Consider the following 21,976-nt stretch of genomic DNA (forward strand, 5'->3'; position numbering starts at 1 on the left):
GGCTGCAAGGGGGCCCGAGGGGGAGCCCAGCCATGGAGGAGGCGGGCTGCCGAGCGCAGCGCAGGAGGCCCTTCCCTCTCGCTGGCACATGCATGCAAATTGTATTAAAAATGTCCCGACCCGCCCAAGTCGGGTTATTCCGAAGCCCTGGGTCAGGCAGGACCTTTGGTCACTTGCAAATTAATAAGTCTGCGTTCCCATCTTTGGCAGGTTTAAGACCGAGGTCAACTACGATACTCTGGAAGTTCGAGACGGACGGACGTACTCAGCACCCTTGATCGGGGTGTACCACGGGACCCAGGTCCCCCAGTTCCTCATCAGCACCAGCAACTACCTCTACCTCCTCTTCTCGACCGACAAGAGCCACTCGGATATCGGCTTCCAGCTCCGCTACGAGAGTGAGTGTTGGCAGGAGGCAGACGCCTAGGTGGGCAGGGTGGTGCAGGGACCCGGGACTGTTCCAGCAGGGGGCCCTTGACTCGGTCCCCACGCTCCTGGGGGGCCTCCCCTACCCTCTGCGTCTGTCAGGAGCTCCGAGGAGAGCGTTTGGAAACAAAGCTGGTGACCTGCCACTGCAGAGCCGCTCCACCTGTGGGGCCATTGGCTGCCACGTGCCCAGCTCCTTGAGGACAGAGCATTTGAGGGAGGTGAGGTTGAAATGTGATGGCATCTCCTGCCTGCCTCGCCCTCCCTCACCAGCTTTTGCATCCATCTCTCGTGCCTCATGGAACGAGATGCCCATTGCCTCCACCCCTGGTAGACCGGCACAGAACGTTACGGTTAAGAGCACCCTGAGGACAGCCTCATTTTCTGACTCATGGGTCAGAAAATGGGTCCCTAAGACCTGGCGTCCCTAAGACAATGGGTCCCTAAAACCTGGCATCCCTAAGAAAATGGGTCCCTAAGACCTGGCGTCCCTAAGACAATGGGTCCCTAAGACCTGGCGTCCCTAAGAAAATGGGTCCCTAAGACCTGGTGTCCCTAAGACAATGGGTCCCTAAGACCTGGCGTCCCTAAGAAAATGGGTCCCTAAGACCTGGTGTCCCTAAGACAATGGGTCCCTAAGACCTGGTGTCCCTAAGAAAATGGGTCCCTAAGACCTGGCATCCCTAAGACAATGGGTCCCTAAGAAAATGGGTCCCTAAGACCTGGCGTCCCTAAAAAAAATGGGTCCCTAAGACCTGGCGTCCCTAAAAAAAAATGGGTCCCTAAAACCTGGCGTCCCTAAGAAAATGGGTCCCTAAGACCTGGCGTCCCTAAGAAAATGGGTCCCTAAGACCTGGCATCCCTAAGAAAATGGGTCCCTAAGACCTGGCGTCCCTAAGAAAATGGGTCCCTAAGACCTAAGACCTGGGTCCCTAAGACCTGGCGTGCCGTCTGAACCATAGTGGATGCTCAACATGTGTTAATTGAATGAATGGATGGATGAACAAAGAAGGGAATCCGCTTGTTCTGTCCGGCAGATAAGTCCTCAAATACCCTTGCAGCAGATAATGACAGCCACACGTGACATGGGGGTAAATGACGGCCAGCTGTCTGTCACCCAGGTTCCCCCTCCCCGCCTCTGTGACCGCTGGGGTCCCCCTGCGGCGACAGCTAGCTGTCTGTTCCAGCTCTGGGCTCTCTTTTCCAGCTATCACTCTGCAGTCAGACCACTGTCTGGATCCAGGGATCCCTGTAAACGGGCAGCGCCACGGGAATGACTTCTACGTGGGTGCTCTGGTGACCTTCAGCTGTGACTCGGGCTACACACTAAGCGACGGGGAACCCCTGGAGTGTGAGCCTAACTTCCAGTGGAGCCGGGCCCTGCCCAGCTGTGAAGGTGAGACATCCCACAAGGGGTGTTGAGGTCACGGATTCCTTTCTTGCTGTGAGAAATCAGGAGCTGGAAGGCACACAGCCTCTCCCACCCATCAGCGAGGGTTGAGGGTTGAGAGGAGATGGTTCCCAGGCTCCCAGGCTCCCAGGAGGATTGGTTGGTTGGGGACAGGGGTGCAGGGGAGGGAGGGGGGCCTCCCTGGGCCACTGCAGCCTTTCACCACCTTCTTTACTCCCACAGCACTCTGCGGTGGCTTCATCCAAGGTTCCAGTGGGACCATCTTGTCACCAGGGTTCCCTGACTTCTACCCCAACAATTTGAACTGCACCTGGATTATTGAAACGTCCCACGGCAAGGGTGAGTGGTTAGGCCTGTAGCAAGTGTTGGGATGTAATGTGGGCAGGGTGCCACGTTCCTCAGGCCAAAGTGACCTCATTGGGGGGGGGGGGGTCTCCCTACGTAGGGACCTCAGGGCTTGGTCTGCATTTTTTCATCAACAGGAAAACTCCTAGAAGCTTCCCATATCTTTGCATCACAGAATTTGTTCAATGACTATTTTTAAGACTCTAAAATGTCCATGCTAGAAGAGATCATGGAGGTTAGCAGCTGTCTAACCCTACATAATGTAGAGTTCTTCCCTAATTGCTCCCCACAAGATGGCACCACACCTAAACACCCCCAGCGGTGGGAAGGTGGCCAACCCGCTTAGCAAATGGGCACCTGCTGTCATTTTTTTGATAGATCTGACCCATCCTAATAGCCTATTAGGTGTTCCTGAAACTTTTCGCCTTGTTCTGTGTCCTGGAGGAACATAGGATCCATCTGCCCTCTTCCTTCACATTCACCCTTCAGACCCTGGACCCATGATCCTCTTCTTACATAGCTCAACTGTTCCTCAGATGCCATATTCCTCATGTTCCTCATATTCCTCACCAGGTTATCTCATATCCTCATATCTCATATCTCATATCTCATATCCTCATATTCCTCACCAGGTTATCTCAAGTCCCCTACCATGAATGGTCTTTGGAGGTCCAAGTTCAAAGTATGGGTGCTGGTTAGAAATAAACAGTAAGCAATACAGTCTTTGATTTGACAAATATTGATTGAATAATGCTACCGACGTGGGCCGGGAATACACGGTAACCGGGCACATATGGCTTCTATCCTCGGAAGCTTATTCTGAAGCTCATCCAGGGTCGTGGTTCTTAACCCCTCTGCACTTTAGCAAATACATTAGTGCTTAGATTGCACTGTAGAGCTTTCGGTTCTCTACGCCGGACATGGAAAACAAGCATCCTTGAGTTCAGAACACTTCGCTAGTAAACCTGATGCATGGCCTTGAATAAGTACCTCTGATCTAGGAGAATTAACATGTAGAAAAGCCAAGAAAACATTATAAAAGAAAGAGTAACTCTTCCAGATTGTAAAATGTTATTGGCTAAAATAATTCTAACAATGTGGTGTGAGTGTTGGACACACAAACCAGTGCAGGCATATAAAGGTCCAGAAGTACAGTCCTCTGCACATGTGAGTGTGTGTGTGTGTGGAGTTTGTGCACACGCACACGCACACTCATGCGTATGTGTGTGTGGAGAGAGAGGGAGAGACGGTTTATAGTATATAATTAAAGTGTCATTTCCACTCCACTGAAGAGAGAATGGATTATTTAATAAATTGTTTCAAAACAGTAGGCTTAAACACTTGGGAAAGAAGGAAAAGGAACCAAACAGACCTCATACATTCAACTACATAAATTTCAGTATAGAAAAATGTGGGAAAAAAAAGAAAAACATGAAAATCTAACCTCAGGTGGGGATATACTATAACAAGTTATACTAAAAGCAGAGTCCATAAAAGCAAAGACTATAAGATTTGATTAAATAAAACTTGGGATGGGTTTATGTAAAAAAAAAAAAAAAAAAGCCATAAAAAATTCAGATAGTAAGTGAACAAAATTATTTTCAACGTATATAATCAACTCAAGATTACCAACCTGGGGGATCCCTGGGTGGCACAGCGGTTTAGCGCCTGCCTCTGGCCCAGGGCGTGATCTTGGAGTCCCGGGATCGAGTCCCATGTCAGGCTCCCTGCATGGAGCCTGCTTCTCCCTCTGCCTGTCTCTGCCCCTCTCTCTCTGTGTGTCCCTAATGAATAAATAAAATCTATTAAAAAAAAAAAAAGATTACCAACCTGATGCATGAGGAGCTCCTAAAAATTGTTAAGAAAAAAAATAATAAAAAATAAAATTAATATAATTAATTAATTAATTAATTAATGATAAAAATTATTAAGAAAAATACACCTGGTCTCCAGACCTATGAAATGAGCAAAGCTATAAACCCTTCATAATAGAAGAAATAGAAATGAAAGGACACTGACCCCACTCATAATTAAAGAAATGAAAAGTCAACCAGTAATGAAATAACCATTTCTTCTTCCAAGTCAGCAGAGAAAATCCTAACAGTGGGAGACAGTGTGCGGACACAAGCTCTCTTCTTCAGTGCTGACATTGTGTGAAATAGCTGAGACTCCCTAGATGATGATTCCATGGTGTGAATCAGAAGCCTTCAAAATAAACATGGACCAGCAATTCTACTCCTTAGAATTTACCTGGAAAAAAAAAATACTATTGTACATCAAGATGCAGCGGCAATGACATTTCCTAAAACACTTTATTTATTGGAGGATTAGTTAGCTACTCAAATGTCCATCAATAAGGAAATGTTGAGGGGATCCATGGGTGGCTCAGCAGTTTAGCACCCCCTTTGGCCCAGGGCCTGATCCTGGAGACCCGGGATCGAGTCCCACATCGGGCTCCCTGCAGGGAGCCTGCTTCTCCCTCTGCCTGTGTCTCTGCCTCTCTCTCTCTGTGTCTCTCATGAATAAATAAATAAAATCTTTTTTTAAAAAGTAAGGAAATGTTGAATAAACATATACCTGTATATAATGCAATACTGTGTGGCTACTAAAAGGCATAATATGAGGGAATATTTAAAAACCTACAGGGCTAGGGGCGCCTGGGTGGCTCAGTCGGTTAAACTTTCGACTCTTGATTCTGGCTCAGGTCATGATCTCAGGCTCATGGGATCAAGCTCCACCATCTCTCTCGCTCTCTCTCTCTCTCTAAAATAAATAAATAAAATATTTTTTTAAATTTAAAAAAAATAATAAAGACCTACAGGGATAGTTATAATATGTTGTTAGGTCAAAAGAGATGTTTGCCAAAAGAACATACTCAGTTAATAAAAAAATAAACAAGGATATGTGTGTAGAAAACTGTCTGGGGCAGCCCGGGTGTCTCAGTGGTTTAGCGCCACCTTCAGCCCAGGACGTGATCCTGGAGACCTGGGATCGAGTCCCACATTGGGCTCCCTGCATGGAGCCTGCTTTTCCCTCCGCCTATGTCTCTGCCTCTCTCATGAATAAATAAATAAAACCTTAAAAAAAAAAAAAAAAAGAAAACTGTCTGAAAAGATATGCCCCAAGATGTTAGTGGTACTACTCTCTTATTTTCATCCTCTCACTTTTTTCTAATTTTGAGCAATCAACATATATTACATGTAAACTATACTATTTGTATAAAAAAAGAAATTTCAAAAAAAAAAAGCCACTTAAAGACTCCCTACGTGTACTTCAGCGCTTTCACTTTTGCCTTTAATAGGCCTGGCCTAACTGGGATTAGGATGGCAGGGAGATAAGACTCTCCAGGCAGTCCGGGTGAGGCCTGGCTTCCCCACCACGCATGCGGTGTCATTCCCAAGGAGAGGCGGGATCGGGGCAGGGCTTCGATCATCCTGCAGGGCTCTTTCCACCAAGGCTGGGCCAGAGTTGGCCACCGCAGGAACCCCAGGCTGCTCTAATAGGGAAAGAAAGGCAGCCTCCTCAGGATCCTTAGACCAACAGCCTTCTATAGTCATAATTTTCTGTCTGGCGTCTGTGATTATATGGGTGTGTGCTTCTTTATGCCTTTTTCTATGTGTGTCTTTGCCTAGAAGTCAATGCAATTCAGATATTTAGCAAATGCTTATTTTATGCTTGGGCTTACGCTGGGTGCTGGGAGAACCCAGTAGAGCGAGTGGCTCTGGCATTGCCTGCCCTCAGGAAGTTCATGGTCCAGTGGTAGGGACAGACCATCTGACATAGCACGGCCAGGAGCGGTTAGAGGTGTCACTCCTCCGGAGGCCAGCCTGGGGCTTCGTCAGGTGGGCGTCCTGAAGTTGAAACCAGGCGAGCCTTCAGGGACGAGCAAGAATTAGCCAGGATAGAAGGTGAGGCTTCTGAGACTCAGCACAGGGTCACCGGGGTATGACCAGGTCACTAAATGGTCCTCAGAACCATTTAAAGGCTTCACCAGATGCTTAGCGTAGAGCTCAAAATTGTAAAGTCGCTGGTGTGAGCCCGTAGCCCTTGCTCACCTTTTTCAGCCTCCTCCTGAGCCCCGTAAGCACCGAGTCCTAGCTACGTTGAGACTCCTTCAGTTCCTAGAACTTCCCAGACTGTCATTGTCCTCCAGAGCTCTGTGCATTGGGATGACGGCCTTCTCTCTGGAACATTTGCTCCCCTTGCACCATCACCATCGCTCCGCTACGGCCGGCTCTTCATCTTCTGAGCTCACTTCCTCCACTGAGCCTTCCTGACCCCTTCTCCCCGGCTCTGGGTATGGGTTGGGTTTCCCTCCGTGGGCTCCCACACGATCCTGCGCCCTTCTGTGCCCATATCTTACCCCACTGTACAGAACTTCCCTTATCTGTCTCCCCCCAGACCCTGAGCTCCTTGAGAGACATGCCTGCCTGGTTTCCGGCCACTTCCCCAGGCCCTGGCTCTATGCCTGGCACACAAGGAACTCAAGAAATATTCATATGAATTGAATTAGAGGGTGCGTGTAGAAGGATCTCAGGTTAACAGATCCATTAGGCTAATGACTCTGATTGTTTGTTGTGGTCACTCCAGTGAAGTGTGAGTTTGTGTGTGCACCTGTCACACCAAATTTGGGTTCAGACTCCAACGTGGGGCCTGTCTCTGTGACAAGGTCTTCACTGCGTCACAATGGCCACAGGAGCCCCAGGCAATCAGCGCAGCTGGGAAACCCAGGGGGCGCCACCTCGGTCGTTTGCTCATCCTCAGGATGCCAGCCAGATGTTCGCCCCAGTGGAGGCGCTGAACTGTGGGGTGTGGGTCTTGGTGCTTCATCAGCTCCAGTTCCCCGTCCCGCGTCTGATCCGCCCTCCATCCAACCTGAGGTCCGGCCGAGCGGGAAGGGACGTACGTTCCACTGAGCCTTTTCCCCAGCTCTGTGGCCTGAGGACGGTTTCTCATGTGCACACGTGTTTACGTGCTGGGAGGATAGGATACACGTGGGCGCACGTACCTGTGCACCCCCAAGGTGCTCACGCCCCTCATGTCAAAGATTATGACCCCATGAAGCCTTCCCACCCCTCTCACTCTTCTTCTTCCGTGTCCCCATTCTGGACTCTCACTGTTGACGTGTCTCCCTCACTACGCTGGAGACCTTTCTTGGTGCTGAGCCCAGGCCTGGCACTTAGTAGGTGCTTAGGAGCCATTTCTTCGAGGAAATAGATAAATGGATACATCTCAGTTGCCTGGCACGGGGCATTTACCAGCACTTGCCTGGTTGCACCACCCGTACGGGGCTCTGCGTCCCCTACCCCCACCCATAGCACCCCAAGTACCCGGGGTCTCCAGCTCCCATCCACAGAGGGGCAAGACTGTGAAAACATCTAGGGTGTATTTTAGCAGGGAAAGCTTGGCTCCAAGCATCATCCCGCAAGAACCCGTCAGTAATTGTGTAGAGACGTGTTCCTCGGGGTCCCTGTGCCTCCCGAGCTCCCGGGGGTCACTAGCATGCAGGCTCTCCCTGGAAGGTCCCTGGTGGAGACTGACATTCCGCGTTCCTAGGGAGCCCGCCGGCAATGCCGGTGGACTGGGAATAGCAAGTGGATCTAGCCCCAGCTCTGCCTCCTGCTGCCTGGGCAGCCCCGGACAAGTGACTTTATCTGTTTGTGCCTCAGTTTCCTCAGCTGTAAAATGGAGATGAGCATAGAGTCATTGGTGGGATTCCCTGGGTTTTCCTATCTTCTCTTCCAGCCGGGAGGCACCAACCGTGGGGCAGCCGACACCCAGGGCACGGTGACACGCAGCTACAGCGCGTGACTCGCTAGCGAGCGGCACTACCCTGGGCGACCGCTTGGCTTTCCGCCCCCAGCACATGCTGCACTACGTTTGACGCAGCGCCTGTCGCTCCGAACCATAGCGGTTCGATGTCGTGTCCGTCGGCCTCCCCATCCCCTGGCCCTGGGTCCCCGCCTGTGGGACGCACTTGTCAAATATGCAAATACTCGTTGAGGAATGAATGAGTGAGTCTATGAATGAATGAATGGTCCCTCTCTGTGGACCCAGCTGTAAGTCTCAACTCTGATAACCGTGACGCGGCGTCCCTGGCCCACGGCATGTCCAGATCATTCGGGCACCGTCGGGCTGGGCTCCCGGATGGCCAGTCCGTGCAGACCCCGTCCTGCAGTGGCGGTGACGGCGGTGACGGCGGCCGGCTGTCCGTCACCTGCAGCCTTGCGCTCTCTTGGCAGGTGTGTTCTTTACCTTCCACACCTTCCACCTGGAGAGTGGCCATGACTACTTGCTCATCACCGAGAACGGCAGCTTCTCGCAGCCCCTGAGGCAGCTGACCGGCTCGCGGCTGCCGGCCCCCATCAGCGCCGGGCTCTACGGCAACTTCACCGCCCAGGTCCGCTTCGTGTCCGACTTCTCCATGTCCTACGAGGGGTTCAACATCACCTTCGCAGGTACAGCGCGCCAGGTCCCTGCAGGAGCGGGTGCGGGGCGATCGACGTGTCCCTGGGCCGCCAGCCGCCCGCCTCACCGGCAGGTGCAGCAACAGGGACTTGGGCTCCACACAGCGAGGCCCTCCCAGAAGGCGCCGGGAAGCAGGTTCCGGGGGCCCCGAGTCACGGAAGGTGTTTAAGGTCCACCCTGAAAATCAGCCACGCCGCTGCTTGGACCAAGGCGCCCCTCCCGCCCCAGTGCCCTCCGGTTCTTCTCCTGATTTCACCTCCGCTATGTCACGGCCCCAGCAATTAAAAAACAAATCCAAACACTAAAAAACAAATCCAAAACGCATATTTGACAAGTGCGTCCCACTAAGATTAGAAATGAACGTGGCGGAGTCTCTGAGTCCCCCTGTGGGGCCACCCGCCCCTGTGCTGGCGGGGAGTGACAGGTATCTATCTCTGTTCAGGAAAACTGGAAAGGAAGCTCTTTAACTTGGCATTCAGGAAGCCAAGAGGACCCCTCGCTACTCCAGCCCCAAGGCCTCCCAGCGCCCCCTCGAGTCCCACTCTTATCACACGGAGTCCCCAGGGTGGGCAGGAGCCATCTGGCCTCTAGGAACAGGGACGCGGCCCAGCCCAACCTTGAGCCGCCCCTGCCCCAGAGCCCCCCGCGTGCCTGGGCTGCACAGGGCTGGGCCGAGGGCCTTTGTGGCCACTGCGTCCCATCCCGTCCCATCCCGTCCCGTCGAAGAGACCCTCCTCCTCTTTACCACATGGAGCCCGGGGCACTGTGGCCTACAAGGGGGATGCCGTCGGGGACGACGCGAATGGCCACCTCGGTGCCATCACCAGAGGCCGTGGGCAGATCCCCGGTCGTGGGTGCGCCCTGAGGCCCAGCCCGGCCCAGACGGATTCCTTCTCCCGCCGGGTGTTGCCCTCAGCTGGGTTATGCATTCGGATTCTCCAGAACCAAGCTGACAGAAATTACCTGGTCGTGTGGGGACACGAAGCAGCCGAGTTCCCAAGCCCGGGCTTGGGCTTGCGGCGCTGAGGGCCGTCCTCGCACCCTTGGGCAGCACGCTGGTGGCTGAGGGCCCCGGCCCGACCCGCACACGCCGCCTCCGCCCTTCCTGGGAGCTCTCCCCCCATCAGCTCCGGGCTCTGGGCTCCGTGCGTGGGCTCCGCCGTCCGTCCCCGTCCCCGGTGTTCCCGTCCCTGCAGTTCCAGGTCAGCCTCTGAGCCCGCTCTCCGGCCGCTTTTCCAGAGTATGACCTGGAGCCGTGCGAGGAGCCTGAGGTCCCGGCCTACAGCATCCGCAAGGGCCTGCAGTTCGGCGTGGGCGACACCCTGACCTTCTCCTGCTTCCCCGGGTACCGCCTGGAGGGCACAGCCCGCATCACGTGCCTGGGGGGCAGACGGCGCCTGTGGAGTTCGCCTCTGCCAAGGTGTGTTGGTAGGTGGTCACGTGCTTTCATTTTGCTTCACTACCGGGGCGGGGGCCAGACGTCAGCCAATTGCGATTGCGTGAGACAGGAGAGCCCCGTGGGCCGCGAGCCCACAGGCCGGCCTCCAGGGCTGCCCCGGGAAGGCGGGTCAGAGCCGCGGGCCAGGCTTGTCCTTCGCAGGTCCCAGGGCGGCCCTGCTCTGCCCGACGCTGGGCCGTGCGGTGGGCCCGGCGCTGCAGAGGCACCTGTGACCCCGCTGGCCGCTGGCCGGGCCGACCGGCTGGGGCTGCAGGCCCAGGCCCCCGGGTCCCATCCCCGCCCGCCTCCAGCCACGGCGCCAGCCTCCTCCAGTAGAGCAGCCTGCAGGCCTCATTCCGGACCCCACGGCAGTGTTCGCTCAGGCCACATAATCCCCCCCCGTTCGCCAGTTACCTGCTCCTCGTCATCAATGACCAATGAGCTTTGACAAGCTCGGAGGGCGACTGTGGAGTCGCCCAGTGGATCCCGTTCTGACCAGTTAGATCGTCCCTCCCTCCCACGAGCACCCCCAGAACATCCGCCCTCCCAACCCGGACGCATCTTCGCACCCACACGCGCCCCCCAAGGCCCAGGCTCTCTCTGGCCGCCAGCAGCTCCATCCCCCTCCGAGCAAACATCCTCAGCCAAACGGTTCTGGGGGAAATTTTCCTTGAACGGGATTATCCGGGACCACAGATGCGTGCCCTCCGTAAGCTCCTGCCTCATTGATCTCATTACATAAACTCATTCTTTAGCTTATTATTACAATTACTGTTTGTTCACGACACCTCACAACATTTTCATCATTCCATTTGTCTTCTGCTTCGTGTGTCATTAACACTGCACAGCAATTACAGTCACCTCTAATTACCACCAGCCCTGCGACGGAGCCTCGGGCGGAGGTTCCCTGGGAGTGCCCACCCTGGGCGTGCTCCCAGGGGCCACCTGCACCGGGGGTGTATGTGGGTGGCCTCAGCCCACGCGGTGTTACCAGGACACAGGCCCAGCTGCCAAGGAGATAAGCGGCCTGGGCTCTAATGCACGGTGTTATGGGGGGACACGGCCCCTGACCTTGGCATGGAAGAGACAGCCCTGACCCCCGAGGCCCGGCTGCTGCAGGAGACCCGGCACGTCCTTGGGAGCCCCGGTGTGACGGACAAGAGAGAGCCCTCTGCCTGCAGAGCCCCGGACTGATGGACAAGACCCAGCCCCTGCCCTTAATGAGGCCTCGACTGAGGGGGACGACGGGGGTCCCAGAGCCTCAGCCGGCGGCAGCACTGCCCCGTGCACGTGATGCTTGTTTCTCCAGGACATTCATTTGTTTCCACTTACGCTTGCATTTAGTGCTTCGGTGCATCTCTGCTCCCCTGTCACCTTGGAAACACCCCCGGAAGCTCATGTCCTGCCCCCTCTGCCCCCCTGTACCCTCCCTGGTGCCCAAGACAGACGCTGCTGATGGGCCAAGGACTGGGCCCCTCTGAAGCTGCCCTCTGTGTGTCTGTCCTCGTCAAGGTGTCGGGACGCGGGGGAGAGGAGATGGGGCGGCGACGACCGCAGAGCTGTCGTGCGGGAAACCGAGGCTGGGGAAGGTGTCCAGTGACACGCCACAGCCCACGCTTAAGGGGAGCCAGATTTAGGAGTTTAGGGCAGGAGGCGTCAGGGGCAGTGGGTGCAGCCGGTGCCCCCCTCTTGAGCACCTGCCACAGGCGGGGAGACGAAGGAGGAATGACGCTGAGAGCCTCCCAGGTGTGACCACTTCACACGTGTTCACTTGCTTTCTTGTGAAATCTCATGCGTTTATTCTCTGTGGCATTACGAGGACGCTACTGCTGCCCAGGGGAAGGCAGATCAAGAGACCGAGGTTCAGAGTGTGGACACACCTTGGCGGCTGCCCTCTCCCCGGGAGAGGGGACTAGTGTCTGGCTCCAGAAACCGGGGAGAGCAGCTTCAGGAGGCCTGGGTAACGCGTGGCTGCACATGCAGGGCCCTCAGCACCCTCCACATCCTAGGCCCCCGGAAAAGGTACTGAGGCTGCCCGTCCACAGCCGGCCCTTTAGTTTCATGCCTCAGCTCGGCATGTTCCTCATGCACACGGGGACACAGACAGGCCCCGAGACAAATGGTGTCGTGGTCAGCGCAGGCCGTGGTAGGAAACTCCTGCAGGCGGCTGAGCCCCAGGTACTCCTTTCTCGTGGTTCTGGAGCCCAAGCCGGCCACGACCAAGCTGCCAGCACATTCGGGGGCTGCTGGAGCTCCTCTCCTCACTTGCAGACCACGGCCTCCTTGCCGTCCTGGTGAGGCCGGGAGAGGGCTCCGCTGGCTCCGCAGCTCGCTTGCGTGGCCACCAACCCCCGTCACCTGCCCAGGGCCCCACCTCAGATCAAGGCCGAGGCCACCAACGTTCAGCTCCTGGTAACGGCTCATGCAAACTCCCAGGATGGTGAAGCTGTCCTGTGCTACACCGGGCCCGGGGAGTGGGGCCCATTGAAAGAGCAAGGACTTGTTGGGGGGACACGGACGTTGTCCTCAAAGGTCCCAAGGAGCAGCCTTGAGGACAAGAACACACGAGGGTGCAAGTGAGACCACGAGAGGCGCAGCTCTGCATGTTCCTGTACTGCAGGCTCTGCCCACACCTCCGGCTCCAGGCAGTCGGGGTAACTGTGTGGCCGCTGGTTGACGTCCGGGCCCTTCCAGCCAATGACTGTGCCTAGAAGAGGGCCACTGAGGCATGGCTGGGGGAAAGCGGACTCGCTACCATCAACCTCGGAGATTCGAGACATGCTCCTGGTTCCCCATATGTCCAGACAAGTAATGTGCCTGCCATCTGGACGTGCGTTTACATCCTTCTGGAACCTAATTATTTTTAGGACCGTACATCTTCTGAGGTCTGTGTCCTCCAGATTCACTCATTCACTCATTTCGCAAATATTTATTTTACAGGCAATCTGGGCTAAGCTTTGGAAGTTTAGATTCATTAAGCGTGACCCCAGCCTTCAAGGAGCGCACATTTTGGGCAGGGGACATAGGCCAGGAACAAGCAGTCGGGGTGCAGCGTGACAGGCACTGGGCCACCCGCAGGCGCAGGAAGAGGCTTGATGACCCTTGACGACCCTGGGAGTCACCTGCTGGGCACTGGGTGGGGGTGGGGGTGGGGGAGAGAGAAATAGGACCGAGCCCTGGAGGGCCCACAGAGGAAGACACAGAGGTGGTAACAAACAGGGGAAGGACGATGTGCTGACTGCCCTAAATCAAGGGAACGCCGGGGAAGGAGGGCTAATCCTGGAGGCGGAGAGAAAGATGTCAAAAGGAGGCCGTGAGTTCATTAGGCTTTGAAGGAGACAGGGTTTTGGTGCGTCTATGCTAAAACTTTCTCCAAAGCCCCAATGGCCTCATATTCCAGGACCAGGAGGGTTGAACCCTCAGGCCCCTCCTCCTGGTGAGTGGAGAGACTTGACCCCAACTGCTAAGTACCAGATTCTTTATTTTTTTTTTATTTTTTTAAAGATTTTATTTATTTATTCACAAAAGAGAGAGAGAGGCAGAGACAAAGGCAGGGGGAAAAGCAGGCTCCATGCAGGACCCGACGCAGGACTCGATCCCGGGACTCCAGGATCACACCCTGGGCTGAAGGCAGGCTCCAAACCGCTGAGCCACCCAGGGATCCCCAGATTCTTTATTTTTAAAGTAGGGATGATAACGGTGCTGCCTACCCTGTGGGATTGGCGCTTGTGAGTAACGAAGGATGTTCGGAAGACGCTCGCAGCGGTTGTTTAATCCTGAGCCCTCTGAGCTTCTGGCCTGTGATTCTGGAAGGATTCGTCTCCCCTCCCTCGACCACCGCCCCCTCCGCCCCGACATCCTCCTCCGTCATCCTGTTGCTATGACGCTAGATGAGCAGGTGTCAGGAGGGGCTGCCTCGCCCCACTAGGGAAGTGCGGGATGCCTGGTGGGCTAGCTTCTATCCCCACGGGAGAGAGAGACATGGAACGAGAGAGAGAGGGGGACCGGACGGGACGACAGGTGGGCAGACCCGTAAGGACACTTTGGTGAGCAGCCCTACGGGCAGGCGGACAGATGGACAGATGGGCAGGCAGGAGGGCAAGCAGTGTGTCATCCTCGGAAGGCCCTCCGGCGCGGCGGCTTGTGCTCTGGATGGAGCGGATGGGGGTTAATCGGTGGCTATTGTGATTCTCTTCCAGCCGAGTGTGGGAGTTCGGTCACGGGCACACAGGGCACGCTGCTGTCCCCCAACTTCCCCGGGAACTACAACAACAACCACGAGTGCATCTACTCCATCCAGACCCAGCCGGGGAAGGGGATTCAGCTGAAAGCAAGGACGTTCGAACTGTCAGAAGGCGACGTCCTCAAGGTAAAACCGATAGATTCCGCAAAGATGTGCGTGAAAGGAGGTAAAAATGTGCTCAGCGGTTACGTCTGTGGGAATGACCCACAGACCCACAGCTTCTCCTGAGGTCCAGGATCTTATCCTCGCTCGTCCAGGAGACAGTGGGAACCCAAAGGACAAGGGCCTGGGAGGGGCTAAGGATGGAGCTTTGGAGTTTGCTCGGGAGCTGACCGTCCTCATACGCAGATGGGAGCGAGAACGGGCTGGGTTGCCCGCGGGATGAGGAACCGTAGGTGCAGCCGGAGTGGCCGGTGGGTCACGCTTGGGCGGTGACCGTGACCGTCCGCGGGGCAGTGGAGCGCTTGGAGGCTGCGTAGCTGTGTGCGCCCGCATTCCTGCGACCCCGGGTCTGCGGGCTGGCCTGGCCGGGGGGGCCTGCATCAGTATAGTCCACGTGTGCCCTCCCGGGTACGTTGGCTCATGTGTTTTGTAGACGAGCAGGGCCGTTTCAGGAGCTCATTTTGCCATGTTGGTGGCCCGTGTGTGGCAGCAGGGTCCAAGGACGTGGATTCGAGTCACGTGTCCGGGACTCGACAGCAGAGGGGGGCTTGTTAGGGCGCTGAGCACACGTGTGATTCGCGCTTCTCTGTGTGTGTGCGACTCGTGTGGTGCGTGAGCACGTGTGTAATCAAAGCGTGGACTCCGGAGGATTTACCGAAGGGCCACCTCGCTGAAATGGACTACGAGGCAAATCTCTTACAGGACGCATCCCTTTTCATCCTATGCCAAGACACTTTTTTAGCTTATCGTGATACAGCTTTATTCCCTGGAGCTGGAGAGTCTTGACCTTAGAGACCAACAGAGGCCACTACCCTGAAAAGCTCAATGAGAAAGCATTAAATAAGCCCCATCCCTTAGGGTTCTCTCCAGATAGGAGCGTCCTGTGCTTTTTATGCAGAGATGCTGTTCCTGACTCACTGGGGCATGTGTTCTCTGGGGGCGGGGGACGTGCGTGCATTGGGAAGGTGCATCTCCCTCCTACCCGATTATCCTTGAATCCATGAGATGACCGGTTGGGACCGGGTGCACCTGAAATAGAAAAGAACATGCAGGGAAAAAAAAAAAAAAAGAAAAGAAAAAAAGAAACAAACATGCAGAGCGGCCCAATGGGGATTCAGACCCCATCACAGGCTTCTTAGGCTCTACTTTGCAACCTTTGAGCTCCCCAGACATCTCCTTTCAAGTGAGCGTAGACGAGACTTTGTCATTTCTAAGGGCGCGTCTTGAGGCCTCGCCGCGCTCCATCCGTGCACTCACCGTCAACACCAGAGCCTCAGAGGATACAGGGGCCAGTGGGGCCACAGTGCTTCCTCCCTGCAGCGCTGCAGATGGAACTGATGGAACGCAGAGCCCTTCTTGCATGAAGGCTGTTGTCAACCCAGCGGAAAAAGGGATTTGGGGGATCAACTGACCGGCTTTGAGGGGAATATAGCAGCAGCTCTGTGTGTCCAGCGCGATGAGACCAGAAGGGCTCCTTGGCTGCCAGAGGCCATGCGGAGTGCGGCTGGCGCCTGGGCCCCTTCACCAAGGTGGTCTAGGATCGGAGAAGCATCTGACGTCCTCAGCACATGTGCCCACTGTGCAGCTGCCCTGTCCAGGCGGGGTCTCAGGACTAGGTGGGCTCGAAAGACAAGACAGAGGCTTTCTGAGGCATTCAGGCCAAGAGGGGAGACACACGGGCCCTAAAATGCAGGTCAGAGATGAGGGTTGTGGACCCCAGGTGGTCCTGCAGGGTTGTGGGGAGAGGGCAATGAATTCCTATAGGTTAAGGGGATGTTCCCAGACTTCAGACTTTGTCTCACAGCCCCTGCCCCGCTGGCCCTGCCGCCCAGCCTTCTAAGAGTGGGCTCAGCCTCCTTACCGAAGACCCTCTTCCTCCTCTTTAGTGTGCTGCACAGAAGGCTCCAGCTCTGACCTAGCTGGAAGGCCACTCCTGGGACCCTGGGACCCTGGGACCCCCAGGACCCCTATAGGATGGGGCCTGGAGAAGGGAGACAGGGTGGTTTCATAGAGTTCCTTCTGTTCTAAGTCTTCCCCTTGGGGTCCCTTGCCTTCCTGAGGGAGGACCTGGGCAGAGGTGGTTCAGAACTAAAAGAAACCCACAGTTATGGCTTCCCAAATAGGATTCAGAATACGATCCAGCTGCCCGTGGCACGGCTGGGCCAACGCATCACTCCAGTCTACCTTGACAGAAAGGTGTGCAAGAGTTGCCCGGAACAGCAGTCGGCTCCGAGGACATCCTCCCCTCACCCTGCTAGAATTCACCCACCTGCCGCAACGCTGGTGGATTCCTAATCCCAAGGACGTTCTCGTCCCTCCAAAGAAGCCCCGGTGCACACCCGAACTCCTGACCAAGGACACCTGTCGCCTCCAACACACCTTAGTTCCTCCCCAAGATACGATATCTCCTGCATCTCACCAAACCTCCAAAGTTTCTAGATAATCTTGTATTTCTGACCAGGAAATGACTCCTTTCTTGCATTCGTGGTCCCTGATCGGCTTCTTGTCTTCAATAACTTGAAAACTCCTTAAACCACACCCCCTACTCATACTCCTGCTGGTCTCCCAGAACCGATTCCTTTTATTTGGGCCCCCACTAAAATTTCGACCCAACATCAGCAAGACGGGAAGGGCCTTTAAGCTGCGGTTGTGGGGAAAGACGACTTCCAGGTCAAGGTGGCAGACGCAGCGCTTGCATATATATAACTGCATCCTCTACGGGTCCCCCCTGGAATGATGAGAAGGACATAAAAGCAGAGGGATGTGGCCTCACCATTGGAAATTAGGCAAGGGTGCCAGTCACATGTCACTTAAAGGAATTTTTACCAAATGGAATATCCAAGAAAGAATCTAGATTGAGAAAGGGCCTGATCAAACTACAGTTCACGTAAGTGAAGTGAAATCCTGCCTCCGTTAGGACAAAGTGCTGGAAACCTTAAGGAAAAACACATCTCCGTCCACCTCGCTCAGCGCAACGGAGCCTGGAGCCGAGATGGTGCAACACACCATGGCGCCATTAATGGGGACCAGACATCCGTACCACCAAGTCCTTGGAAGTATAGTAGGTCTGAGAGACGACACAGACCATACCATTCCCTCTCGCCAGGACATCCTGGGCTCCATTTGGCTTTGGTTGGCAAGGCAGGTGAAGCCGGGCAGTGCCGGCGTTGGCGCCTACCGAGGGCCGTCAGGCCAATTAGCAAGGAGGCCTCACACTCACACACACACTTAAGCCCCAGGAGCAGAAGAAGGCCCCACTCTGGCCTTTTCTCCCTTAATTCCTCTGCTCCTCTTTAGAGACCACCGGGCATTTCCATTCTCTTCTTTCATCCTCCCTCTGTAATGGCGCGCCAACAAGAAAATTAACCGAATGTGTGTAAATCTTCCGTAGATCAGAAGACGAGGACCTGTCGGAGGAGTCAGAGCTAATTGCCCCTCTGTAAGCAATAAAGAAGAAAGACTTTAAAAGCTGCTCCTACTTTGTATTCTTAATGGGATTGAGGAGAATATTATATTTATGACACAAAAATAGGCATTAATGAAAACAGAGCAATCTGCGACGAGGAAAGATTAAATAAAGATGAGAAACATGATCACCCAATTAAAACATGGGATGGAGGCAATGAACGGAAGAGGGTAGAGCACGGGAGAGTGAAATCAGTTTATTATGAGATAACTTTGAGAACTCCACTCACACCGCATAAGGAAATTAAAAAGAGGATTCTTGTGTGTTACTAAAATGTGCAATCAATCCACAGTAAAACTTTATGTGCCAAATAACATAGCATGAATAAATTAAATAAAAACTGCTACAAATGTAAAAATAATGTAATAAAGTTACAGTCATGGTGGAAGATTTCAATATACCTCCGCTAGTCTCTGACGCATCGCCTAAGTTAAAAATAAATAGGGAGTTGGGTAACTTGAATAATATGACAGTAAATCCAAAGGAAATAGGAGAAAGAGCCTTTTTTAAAGATCTAGTCAAAATGACTGAAAAAACAAAAACAACCAAAAAACAATAGCAGTTGTCAATAAAACCTAATGGTTCCTTGAAAAATAACTAATAAAAAATGTAAACGCTGCAGTACTGATGAAGGAGCAAAGCCACAGATTTACAATTTTAGGAGGGGAAAAAGGAACATAGTCCCACGTGACGTAGAGATAATGAAACGAAACGTCGAGGAACAACTATAAGCTAAGAAATCTGAGTGCTTAGATAAAACGGACGTTTTGATAGGTTAAAAAGTACTAATATCAAGGAAAGATAAAAATCTGAATAAACCAACAATTACTTAAAAATTTTGGCTTCCCCCCATTTCCTGTCTCAAGGGCCCCAGGTGTAGGCTATTTTATCGGTAACCTAACAAAAGTTCAAGGAATAAACAGACGCAGAGAGAATAGCTCTCATCTATGTCCTTGCTCGTGTTACTTACGAGGCAAGGAGATGTATCGATAGCCGACTGAGTAAGACCACAGAAGGACAAACCGCTAGGCCGGTCACTTGTGGTCATAGGTCTAAACGCCCTAAATACAGTGTCATAGTGAATCTGGCCGCGTCTGAAAGCAAAAATAATCATGTGGGATTGACCCAGGAACGTGAGGATGTGTCACTATTAGAAAAGCCCATAGTGTTATATATTAACACTACGACACTGACGTTTTTGCAGGTCAAAACTGGTCACATATCGGCAGCTTCGTGTGGTTCAACCGGATGTCCCATAAAGCAGACTAGAAGCCAAAAATAAGTAATCCTGCTGGTACACGCCGAAACATCACAGGAGGAAATTCCGTACTCGTTCATGATTCTTAAAAATATCTCAAAACTACAAAGAGAACTTTATTCACCTGATAAAAAGTTCCTACCAACGCCTATAGCAAATAGTTTCATGGTCCTTATTCTTTTTTTTTTTTCCGATGCAAACACACAAGGGTTTGTGGTCCTTATTCTTAATGACAAAACTCCCTAAGGATTTCTAGTAAAGTCAGGAGCAAGACCAGAGTTCTGCTCTCACACGTCATACTCAACAGTGTGCTGCAGATCCAAGCCCATCACGAGCAGATCAGAACAAGAACAAAGAGACTATAAAAATTAGAAAGGAATATATAAAATTGCCTCTTCTATTTAGAAAATACAAAAGAACCGATGAACTATCAGAATCGATAAGGACAATGCAGCAAAGCAGCTGATGTGTCTACAACCAATTAAAACACAATCAGAAAAAGGAGATCTCATTCCTAACAGAAGCAAAACCTTATAAAACGCCTGGGGATAAGTCTAAAAAATGTGTGTGGCCTTTACTGAGAAAAACCACGAAACTTTATTTTGAGGGACCTACACCAAAACGCAGGGAGGTTTCCTATTCACGGATGAACAAAGCATATGAACAAGCAATTCACATAAGAAGAAAGCACAACTATAGATAAACACACGAAAAGATGCTCAACATCAGTGATAATCAAAGATGTACAAATTAAAACAATTACCCTGGGGATCCCCGGGTGGCTCCGCGGGATAAATAAATCTTTAAAAAAAATATTAAGTTGTACACCTTAATCATATACAATTTTTATTTGTCCATTATACTGCAATAAATATGAAGAAAGTAAAAACATCTAAAAGAGAAAGAAAAAAGAAAAAAGAATTAGGTGTGATGGATGTGTACGGGCTCTCTCGGGTTTCTCAGAGACAAATCTATTCCCTGGACCATTGAAGCGTTCTTCTAGACGAGCAATATTTTGTTGGAAAATAAATGTATACAAAGGCCAGTTCCCGATTGCAATAAAAAAAATATAAAAATGCCCAAAATTAAGTACAGAATTTTACTGAGAGGCCTATAAAATGACTTTATTCAATAAAGCCAGATGCCACGTATACGAATAAGGAGATTCAATATCAGGTAGGTGGTCTTGTTCTCTTACTGACCCATACATGTGCTGTTAGTGAAGAGTACGCAGGTTGTTTTGGGTTTGGTTTTGTTTTGATAGAGGGAGCAGGAGGTTTTTGGATTTTTTGTTTTTTAAAATGTAATAAAGTTCATCTTGAGCTTATCAAGAAGAATAAACATAGGAGGATGCTTTTTTTAAGTTGATAAAAGACGAACAAAAGGACTTGCCCTACTAAATATTTAAATATATTATAAAGCTATGATAACTAAAATCATGTGGGTCATGCACAGGAAAAGACAAATAAGTAGCAATATATAAAAAGAATAGAAGGGATCCCTGGGTGGCGCAGCGGTTTAGCGCAAATTTTCATCATAAAATTAAACCAGGGATCCCTGGGTGGCTCCGTGGTTGAGCGGCTGCCTTTGGCCCGGGGCGTGACCCTGGGGTCCTGAGATGGAGTCCCGCGTCGGGCTCCCTGCAGGGAGCCTGTTTCTCCCCCTGCCTGTGTCTCTGCCTCTCTCTGTCTCTCCTGAATAGATACTCTATGGAACCTGCTCTTTCACTTAATATAATGTGCATATTTTTTGGATCATTAAATATTTTTCCCCAATGGCATTTAAAAAACTGCGCAAATTTTCATCATAAAATTAAACCAGGGATCCCTGGGTGGCGCAGCGGTTTAGCGCCTGCCTTTGGCCCAGGGCGTGATCCTGGATACCCGGGATCGAATCCCGCGTCGGGCTCCCGGTGCATGGAGCCTGCTTCTCCCTCTGCCTGTGTCTCTGCCTCTCTCTCTCTCTGTGTGTGTGACTATCATAAATAAATAAAAATTTAAAAATAAAAAATAAAAAGAATAGAATAGGAAGTTGACAAACAAAACCAAATTCATAGAACCATATATGTGACAAAAGCGGATTTACTACACTACTTGGTTTAACAGCTAATCAATCAGGAAGAAAAAAAGTAGACCCTTCTCTCCTATTATTTGGCTAAATAAATTCCAGGTGATTCTAAGGATAAAAGTACTAGAAGAAAACTTTTTGGTTTATTTAATTATCATATTTTTATTGAATGCCTCTTATCTGCCAAGGCACACGTTCTGGACAACGATGTGTGAGTAAGTATAGAGTGGGTTGGTTTAATTTTTTTTTTAAGATTTTATTTATTTATTCAGGAGAGACAGAGAGAGGCAGAGACACAGGCAGGGGGAGAAGCAGGCTCCCTGCAGGGAGCCCGACGCGGGACTCCATCTCAGGACCCCAGGGTCACGCCCCGGGCCAAAGGCAGCCGCTCAACCACGGAGCCACCCAGGGATCCCTGGTTTAATTTTATGATGAAAATTTGCGCAGTTCTTTAAATGCCATTGGGGAAAAATACTTAATGATCCAAAAAATATGCACATTATATTAAGTGAAAGAGCAGGTTCCATAGAGTATCTATAGTTAGACCTTGTTTTTATTTTTAAAAATCAAGAAATAAATATATATGAGGAAAAGCATGCATAGAACAAAGCCTGGAAAGATCGTCACCCAAATGTTGTGCGTGCTAAAAGTTGTTTCCATCTTCTGTATGCTCTTCTGTTTTATAAGTTTCC

At 52.0% G+C, this 21,976-nt stretch overlaps 1 protein-coding gene across 6 annotated transcripts in view; it reads left to right on the plus strand.

Moving 5' to 3' along the window:
- CSMD2 (CUB and Sushi multiple domains 2) overlaps nucleotides 1-21,976 on the plus strand; it is a 494,027-nt gene that overhangs the window by 314,314 nt on the left and 157,737 nt on the right. For all 6 annotated transcript variants that reach the window (XM_072723914.1, XM_072723908.1, XM_072723910.1 and 3 more), the window contains exons 17-22: nucleotides 211-398; nucleotides 1,634-1,822; nucleotides 2,060-2,176; nucleotides 8,425-8,640; nucleotides 9,890-10,078; nucleotides 14,288-14,457. In XM_072723914.1, coding sequence (XP_072580015.1) covers nucleotides 211-398; nucleotides 1,634-1,822; nucleotides 2,060-2,176; nucleotides 8,425-8,640; nucleotides 9,890-10,078; nucleotides 14,288-14,457 — 1,069 coding nt within the window. The remainder of the gene's footprint in view (nucleotides 1-210; nucleotides 399-1,633; nucleotides 1,823-2,059; nucleotides 2,177-8,424; nucleotides 8,641-9,889; nucleotides 10,079-14,287; nucleotides 14,458-21,976) is intronic.

This window comes from Vulpes vulpes, chromosome 10 (genome assembly GCF_048418805.1).
Source record: "Vulpes vulpes isolate BD-2025 chromosome 10, VulVul3, whole genome shotgun sequence".
NCBI classification, from domain to species: domain Eukaryota; kingdom Metazoa; phylum Chordata; class Mammalia; order Carnivora; family Canidae; genus Vulpes; species Vulpes vulpes.